The 10183-nt window shown below is 32.3% G+C and overlaps 1 protein-coding gene across 1 annotated transcript; it reads left to right on the plus strand.

Moving 5' to 3' along the window:
* Positions 1-226: 226 nt before the first annotated feature.
* LOC113551327 (cysteine sulfinic acid decarboxylase-like) lies at positions 227-5111 on the plus strand. Its single transcript, XM_026953506.1, is given in 8 exon segments — positions 227-313; positions 316-650; positions 1979-2213; positions 2859-3078; positions 3753-3900; positions 3995-4223; positions 4334-4528; positions 4674-5111. Coding segments are annotated over 8 exon segments (1623 nt in total). The 3' UTR covers positions 4848-5111.
* Positions 5112-10183: the final 5072 nt, after the last annotated feature.

Raw genomic sequence — 10183 nt, forward strand, 5'->3', positions numbered from 1 at the left:
CGCAGAGTGTTTGCAGCGTGCAATTGCAGAGCGGCATAACAGCAGCATTTAACGACGCACTCCGAAGCGATCGTATTTCGGTCGAACGTAGCCGGAAAAAAAAGGTATACTAAATGTAATATCATTGTCATCGTTTTGTACCATGTTATGCGGTCATCGAAGTTAATACTTTTATTTTACAGTGTTATTTTATCGCAAAACACAGTATATTATTATATTCATCGCCATGCCTATCGTCATGCCAGTTGTGTCTGCGCCTACAGATTACGTGACCGCGCGCCCGGTCGAGTTAATGGTAACCGCGTCCGGGGTGCAGGTTGTCCAGACGAGACGCTCGCCGGCAAAGGCCCGTCGCTGGAGTCGCTGTCGGCGGCAGTGTGCGGATACCAGAGCGCGCCGAACGCGGCCGACCACGAGGCCTTTATCCGGGACGCGGTACGCCTGATGCTCGAGCAGGCGGTATTCCGGGGAACAGACCGCCGGCGCCCTGTTCTCAACTGGAAGAGCCCGGAAGAGCTACAGGCCGCATTCGACTTCACGTTGGACCGATCACCCACCACCCACGGACACTTGTTGCACTTGATTGAGGACACCATAGAGCACAGCGTCAAGACCGGACATCCATATTTCATTAATCAACTGTTCTCTAGGTGAGTACGCGCGCTATAGCCGTAATTACAGGGGGCAACAATGAGGGGATGGATGTTAGATGATCCGAAGCACCCTAATGCATTTACTATACGTTTTTTTGTATATAATATTTTTTTATTTGAATTTATTGTTAAACCGTTATTATTGTGTGAAGTAGTGAAGAAGAATTTAGTATAATACACATATTATAATATTACAACAGACGTGATTCAAGACGAATAATAATATTAAATGTAATATTTATAAACTATAAATTGAAAAAGAAAAATATCTGAGAAAATAAGAAACGTTTTGTTATTAGAATATTATAACGATACGTTTATTATTTACTATTTTTTGATAGGCATTAATGAAAAATAATTAATAACATTAATTGCCAGATTATCAGCTCATGCATTTTTTTTACCTTAAAATATATATCGTCAATATCATTTATACTTACATACAACTTACTACTTAGGTAAAACTAAGTATTGTAATATAGTATAAATTATAAATAAATCTGTATTTTACATTAAATTGATTTCAAATTATTAAATTTAGAAATATTAAAGTTGGTCTCTTTTTATTTTGAAACATTCAAATAAATTAATAGTGTTATAACTAAAAAACGGATTTAAATGCTCTAATAAACAAGAAAAATACGATTTACTGCACTCATAACAGATATTTTTTTTAAAAATACTCTTTAAATTATTTTTAACACCGAAAAAATTTGTTTAATTACATAGATTTTTATTCTTAGGTATTAACTATTTGTATCATTGTCATTATTTTCCAGTTCTCTTTCTTCTTTTTACTCTGAAAATTATTGCCAAAAAATGAATATACAATTTAGATATATAAGTACATTTTTTATACTTTTATCTTGTGTTTCATAATAGTACTGTATAATCAGGAGCTGCTTAATTTTTGATTGAATTTTATAAATTCCTATATAAAAATGACTTAAAAACATTAAAAAGTCTTAAAAATGCAAAACAAATTGCAAAATAAAAGTTAATTTTTTTTAATTTCTTGATGTAGGTATGTAATTAACTTTGGGCTTGGAAAGCAATGTTTTCAGAAAAAATGCAATTCGCATTTAAATCCGTTCCCTAGTTATATCTGTGCGTGGGAAACCTTTTCCATCCCTTCTTTTGCAATTCAAAATTTCAAGACTAGTCTATTCTCTTTAGCCCCTACCCCATAAAAAAAAAACTTATAAAAGCATTAAGCAATATAATCTAGGTGTAATATGCTGCATGTACTCGACTGACGACTGTGGACGGACTAACTAAATGTCTATACTTATAGGTATACTTACTATGAATTGTATTGTTTGTAGCGTCGACCCTTATGGTCTGATCGGTCAATGGCTGACCGACGCGCTTAACCCGAGCGTGTACACGTTTGAAGTGGCGCCTGTTATGACCATCATGGAGGAAACGGTCTTGAGGGAAATGAGGAAGTTCTTGGGATACCCCGATGGCAATGGTGACGGTATATTCTGTCCGGGCGGTTCAATAGCCAACGGCTACGCGATTAACTGTGCCAGGTTTTCTGCTTTCCCTGAGGTCAAGGTAGGTTACAATATAAGTTAGGGCTGTTTTACTATATTATAGAATACACGTTTTGTGAAGACAAAATACAGATCCTTCTTCTATTATACGTCCATAATAAGTTAATTGTTTACAGACATAATATAATATATTATACGCATACCTAGTATCGAGTAAAATTGTACAGTCTTATATTACAGTATATAACCTCGATAAGACAGAACTTTGGTAAAACGGAAACCTTGATAATACGGAAAATTTCTTTGGTGTTTATTTTCAAATTTCATTTTTTTGAACCCGTTCAAAACGGAAACCCTGCTAACAAAGAAAAATTGCATTGTCCCAAGCGATTCCGTCTTATCGAGGTTTTACTGTAAGTAGATTCAAAATTATCCTAATATAATACTCAATAATATACAAATCATATTACTGATTTTTGATTTGTCTAAGACAACGGTTTCATAATACGAATTCTTGACGTCAAAATGTATAGTTTTATTCATGGATCCGTTTGTATTCACTATTCAACAACAATAAAAAATGCTAAATTATAATTTCAAACATAATTTTTCATTATTTATCAGTTGTGGAATAAAAAAAAAAAAAAAATATTTTGTTATAATATTGTCAATTATTTAAATGTATAATATAAATACATGTTAATAGACAAAGGGAATGCACGGATTACCGAGGTTAGTAGTGTATACGTCAGTCGATGCGCATTATTCTATCAAAAAATTATGTGCATTTGAGGGGATTGGTTCGGATAATTTGTATTTAATCAACACAGACGCCAAGGGAAAAATGGATGTGGGTCATTTACGACAGCAAATTCAACGAACATTAGAAGAAAAGGCAGTTCCTATTATGGTGTCTGCTACTGCAGGTAAAGTTCGGAGAGTTTTATTATATTTATTAATTGTGGTACCAGTAAACGAAATATTGAAGTTATTATATTATTACATTTAGCCACTTAGGTATCTAAATATATTAAATAAAGACATACCTAGGTTATAGGTGCGTTGTAATTTTACAACGTATATTATTTAAGTATATTATAGAAAATTAAAATAATAATAGTCGTATGATTTCAAAATAATTGTATAACTAAGCTTATGTATAGTAATTTTAATAATACGCTTATCATTTTTAAACGATTTAATTTTATATTAATAAATATATGTTATGATTATAATGAATAATCAGTTATATTAAAGTGAAAACGTTAATAATATTAACATTTAGAAACTAAAAACAGTTTTAATAGTAAATGTTTTATAGAGTTTTAAAGTTTTTTTAATCCAACGTATAAATTTACTTGGAATAAAACCATTTATTTAAAAAAAGTGAAAGTATAACGGTTAATCAAAGACCTCGAACCTTTTAGTATAGATTTACTAATGATAGTAATTAATAGGCTATCATCGTGAAAACCCCGTTGATTGGTTGTAGTACCGAGAAATAATTAATATTGTACGGTGACCATTGACATCGAGTATATGCTTTCTCGGCAATGAAGAATAATAAATTATAATAGGTATTACGAATAAAAAATTGCAGGTACAACAGTCCTGGGGGCGTTTGATCCGATAGCGGAAATCGCTGACATTTGCCATGAATACGGAATATGGCTACACGTTGACGCGGCTTGGGGAGGCGGAGCTTTAATGTCTAAGAAACACAAGCACCTGTTGACCGGAATCGACAGGTACCTAGAATAAAATAATAATAAATTAACACATCATAAAAAATGATGTTGAAATTAAATCGAGTGATTAATTGTTGTTCCTTATTTCTTGTAGAGCTGATTCGGTCACCTGGAACCCTCACAAAATGCTCACTGCACCACAACAGTGCTCAACATTTTTGACCAAACACAAAAGCGTATTGACCGAAAGCAATTCTTCTTGCGCTCAGTATCTATTCCAAAAAGACAAGTTTTATGACACGACGTATGACACCGGCGATAAACACATTCAGTGTGGCCGCCGGGCGGACGTGTTCAAATTTTGGTTCATGTGGAAAGCCAAGGTATACGCTCTAACATTTGGCGGTCGGATTTGGATATCCACACAAAAAAATCGTTTTACGTAATAGTTATTTAATAATACTGATCTATTTTTCTTTTTTTCACTACACAGGGAACGGACGGACTAGAAGCGCACGTTGACGAAAATTTCGACAACGCCAAATACTTTACTGAGATGATACGGAACAGACCGGGTTTCAAATTGGTACTAGAAGAACCAGAGTACACAAACATAACGTTTTGGTATATACCACCGAGCCTGCGTGGACGCCAGAACGAACCGGATTTCAAAAATAAATTACATAAGGTATGTATTATGATATTCGAGGGTAAAAGCAAAAAATAGAATGGATCAGTTATTCAATTTTATAAACGGTATTAGTTGTACTTGTAAATATTATATAATTAACCCATGAGCACATTATATATACGTACTCCATCGGTGATTACAGGTGGCGCCGAAAATTAAAGAGAGGATGATGAAGGAAGGAACAATGATGATTACGTACCAGCCAGTTGACGATTTGCCGAATTTCTTCAGACTTGTACTTCAAAACTCGTCGTTAGACCAAGCTGATATGGATTATTTCGTGAACGAAATTGAACGGTTGGGTTCGGATTTATAATTATTCGTTGTTAGTTCCTGATATAGATTTTTAATATATTATATTTTTCACGTGCTATGTATTGTTCACATACAAGCGCGATAGGTATACCTACTAAATTATATTGTTGTATTATTATTAAATATGTAAGCTCCAGCACAGAGACAAAAAGAGTTTACTATTATTAGTGTTATAATCAATGTAATATGTTACCAATTATAATTTATAATTTATATGCATTGTGTATTGATATACTTGATAGTAATATATTTATTTAACTCTGTAGTTTTCTTTTGTATTTATTTTTCACCTCACAGTAGGGTTTATTTTTAAAAAGATACATACCTGCCGTTTCTGATGGAGTACAAGACGGGAAGTGTACATTGCACTTTTTCCAAGGTCTTTCGTCCACACCTAATCAGTAAAAAAATAATAAAATAAAACACTACAGCCAAGGTCGATAATTTCTATTTTATTCATAAAGGAAGTACAATTAGCAATTCATTTAATATTTAAAATTATTAAAATAAGAAAAAAAATGAATTATTAGAAGTTAACTTATCAAAGTATTATTTATCTGGGATAAACGAGTGTTGGATATATGAAAAATCTAACAACTAGAACGGCAATAAAACATAAATATTAATCAATATTGTTTGAATATTATTTGTTTTTAAACTGTTACATCAGTGTTCATATTTATGAATAAAAATGATTTGAAATAAAAAAAAAAAAAATCGATCCATTTTATTTTTATAAAACTTGTTTTCTGTTAAAATCATTTTAATTATTTCAAAATATATAAAACCATTACATGAAAAATTGAAACTAATTATTCACATAGTTTTGTCTAAATGACTTATTTGACTAGTTCCTCTAAACGCTGAATATAATAACAAACACAACGAATTTTATCACATTTCATGGCTTGTATATTCATATCTTATATTCAATGTTTGTATTGTATTTTTCTGATACTGACATAATAATTGTGATATTCTCGATCGTATTATACTGAGTGATTTACAAAACATGCTCACCCGCATTTTAGTTTCTAAAATGTAATTTAAAACAATTAAATGTATTATGTATATTGATCACAATCATGCGTTTTATTGTGTCCTAACCTAACCTCGTGTCTATTAGAAACAAATGCTTAGATTTTTATTTTACAGGGTAGTTTCTAGTAGCAAATTGGATGTATATAAATATTATAAATGGATAATAGATCTAATAAATATAGTTTTAATGGCGGTTTATTATGTGAATCACATAATTTTTCACTTCTGACGATATAAATATAATTTATGTCTATTAAAATCGTGTTCAATTTCTCAATTTGAAAATGGATTATTGGATATTTATCCAAAAAACTACTAAAATAAATTATGTGTAGTACGACAATAGTATACGAACTACTTACAACTTATTATACGTAATACGAAAGTAAAAACTGTGCAGTTTTAGTAAATCAGTAAATTACTATTAAAAAATTATATTTTATTATAAAATTAATAAATTATGTACATTATAATAGCTGCATAACCTGTCTTCTCCCGGAAAAAAATTAACAAATATAAAATACGGTGCTAATTTATTTATTTATTCGATCTACTATCTCAGTTTTAGTATTTAGTTCACGGACTAATTGGCATCGGTGTATTCTGCTATGTGAGTTAATTCGATCGAGATGATGGATATAGAGAACATGATATATTTTCGAACGTGATTCAAACTACTAACTAAATTTTCCTGTTATATCAAAAAACAATATATAAAAATTTGGTCAAAATAGATTGAGTAGTTTTTGAGATTATAAGCTACAACACGAGAACAGTGTTTTATGTTTATATTGTGCATTAGAATAACAATAAATAAATTAAATGTAATTTTATTTTGTTTACAAAAAAATCCCATAACAATGCAATGCGAGTCCCAATTAGCTCGCAGTTTTATTTATTGAAAGATATTATAATTTTAGATTATGAGTGGAAGCATCAAGCAAGGTGTTGATTGAACAATTCGTTTTTTTAGTTGAGTTAATTTAAGGTTATGTGCGATTTCTCTTAAGTAAGGTCTCTAGAAATTAATTTTTCTAACTTCATTTGTAAAATATATATTTAGTTTTTAATATAATTTATTTTATTCAAAATTATTAATTTGTATAATAGATTTATATAATAATACTTCATGTTAAGCTTGTACCTGATTAAAAAATTTAATAAACTTCCAAATGGTTACGTGGTTTGCTCCTAATGCTAAATTAAATTCATGGTGTCACTGAAATACTATGTCACACAGTCTTGGTTCTCTTGTATAATCTATAAGTAAATCGAATCGAATTATCTATACGAAGATAATTTTATCCGAAATATTTTTCACTTGAGATAAATTGACGGACTTTTTTTTTTACGTAGATATTTCGACTGTAGATATTTTGTCGTATAATTCCTATATAGTATATATGTATATTGCTTAGACGAAAAGACGCGATTTCAATTTCGATTTTGTATGAATGATGTGGTTTTGAAGTATTTTCTGCTCGGTAAATAGTTACAATATCAATATGTCTGTAACCATAACAATAATAAATGTTAGTTTTTCCGTCATAGTCGTTACAAAATACGTCATAATAATATTGTTCAGTGATAAAACTGTATAATATAGTATATACAGGTTCTTGTACCGTACAAAGAGCACAGACGCAGTGTTATAAAAAAAATATTGTGTGCGTGTATTGACTCAATTACCAGCGCGCACATTACGTTTTTCACGTCGTCGATCGTACGCCGAAAGGTGCAGTGATCAGAGGTGTCATTGCGACAAACGTATAAAATAAATATACGAGTGTGCAGAGTCGTAAATGGTGTTTATAAGTTTTCGATGACGAGTGAGAAGAGCAGGAAATCCTCCGAGCTCGGCAGTGGCAGTGGCGGTGGCGGCGGTCCAAGGCGATCGGACGTGGCGGCGGCGGCGGCGGAGAAGTCTCTTTCGGAAATCTCTAGACCTGATAATGGAAACGAGAAACAGTCACGGGACGTAGTGGATACTCTGCAGTACGCCACCGCCATCTTCGATTCTGCAGACGGAGCGAAAGTGGACGACGAATTTTCGGCGCGTACACCACAGTGGCGGTGGACCGCTACCGGGAACGACAACGGACAAACGGCCGAAATCCCGGCGGCGGCGGAATCGTACGCACGCGACCGGGGAACGGTGCAGGCGTTGGCGCACACGCAGTTGGCACCCGGTGACCGGACCACGGTGGACGCGTGGCTGGACAAGTTGGGCGAGTGTAGCGATTCTGACGTCCGGTCGCAGTACGCGGAATTCCTGCTGAGGGCGGTGGCCGGCGGGAGTATGCGCGTCGAACCGTTCTGGGGCCGACCTCCGCCCTGCGGGCCGCTCAGACGGCTCAGCCAGCGGGATGCCGATTCAGCGCTACTGTCACGGCAGTACTCCGGTCAGCTGTCGAGTCGACCCGACTCGGCACTGCAACGAGCAACATCGACCACCCGACAAACGTTTTACGAACGTCAACCGATGCCCGAGGACGGTACGATCTGTTATGCAGCCGCGTTTAGCGACATGCTTTAGATACGTTTAGTCGGTGTCAGACTTACCGTGGTGTCCTCTATGACAGCACAGTTATTATACGATAACACAAAACTGCAGAAATGGATAGCGAATTGGAAAATAAAATTTGATAAATAATTTTTATCATACATTTTAAATACGACGAGTCTTATATCACGTCTTCTATCATAGCGGACGCTCCCCCCCTTTTCTCCTAAAACAGTTCAGTTATTCAATACCTGATTTTGAAATTTTGAATTATGTTTGTTGTTTAAAGACTATGGGTTTAAGTTGTTGAGATATTTTGTACCCCTTAAGAAGTGTCTTGTGGAGATATAAACTTCGGTTTGTTTCAAATGACAACTTACCTATAATTCTATGGCAAATTATTTAGCCGATAAATTTTCGAAAATATTTAAAATATTCATTATCAAATTTTAGTTTTTGATTTTTTTTACAATATAAGGTTATAAGGATATGAGGCTATGGTAATTTGAAAATGTTAGTAATTTATATTAATCTATCAATATTTAAAATTTGTGAAATGGTTCAAGTATAATAAATAGGTATAGTATCTATACTTATTCGATATTACATCTATTTTACATTTTTAATGATTATTATCCTTGATATAAATTTTTAACAACTAAAATCTACTTGTTCTAATTTTGATTATAGTACGTAAATATTTAAGAAAAATTATCCACTAAATAAATTATACTATATTCACAGTAGAAAAAGGAGGTAATAAAAAATGAAACATATTCTTAATTTTACACTGAAAACAGGTCTAAAAATGTTATAGTATGAGCTTTATACGTTTTATTTTGTTTCAATACTTTTATACTATAATATATAGGTATTATGTTTTATTGTAATTGTTGAGATATAATAATTTAATGTTAGAATTTCACAAAAAAAAAAAGAGGTTGTTCTTCGAAAAACAGAAGTTTTTATCATTACAAAACATTTATCAATTAGTATAAAGAATTTTGAAAATATAATTTTAGTATATATATAAGTATAACCTAAGTATATTTAAATTTAATAAAATCAGAATTTAAATAAATTTATTATTAAATAACAAATTTGGGGGTGAGCATGCTTGGCGAATTGCACTGTATAATAAAACTAGAGTGTTATAACTATTTATAATTCCGCAATCGATATAAATGTAATTATATAGGTAAACGTATAGATGTTACCGGTGTCCGGCTGACGAATCATATTAACATAAATGTGGTTTAGTGATCACTGCACTATTATTTCTGTATGGATCACATTAATAATGTCAACGCGACTACGCGAACCGTTCACATATTATTTTGTGTATTTGCGAAGATGAGCGATATTTTGAAAAACATTTGCGTGTGAAGTGAGTCGTGTCGATCTTCATGGAAAAGTATGCTAATTATAGTGACTATGACAGAGACGTGAAGAGGACATTATATTTTTTATGCCTTATGTCAATATTATAGCTATAAAACTGCCGTATAATAGTTTTATGGTTCTCATGACTATATAATTATAGGTATTACCTACTATTTATTAAGAATAATAAGAATATTATAGCTTATATAAATTATAAATATTATAATAATGACGAATAGTCATGCATCAGTAGTTTCGCAGTGGCTAATGCTCACTGTGTTCTAGTTTTTGTAACAATACATAAATTATTTTGCAAAAAAAAAAAGGAATAAAATCACAGAAATATTTCAGTTGAAAATTTAAATTGAAATAGTGATATTATACAGAATACAGATATATGTTTAAAAGAA

The sequence above is a fragment of the Rhopalosiphum maidis genome, chromosome 2 (assembly GCF_003676215.2).
Source record: "Rhopalosiphum maidis isolate BTI-1 chromosome 2, ASM367621v3, whole genome shotgun sequence".
Classification (NCBI taxonomy): domain Eukaryota; kingdom Metazoa; phylum Arthropoda; class Insecta; order Hemiptera; family Aphididae; genus Rhopalosiphum; species Rhopalosiphum maidis.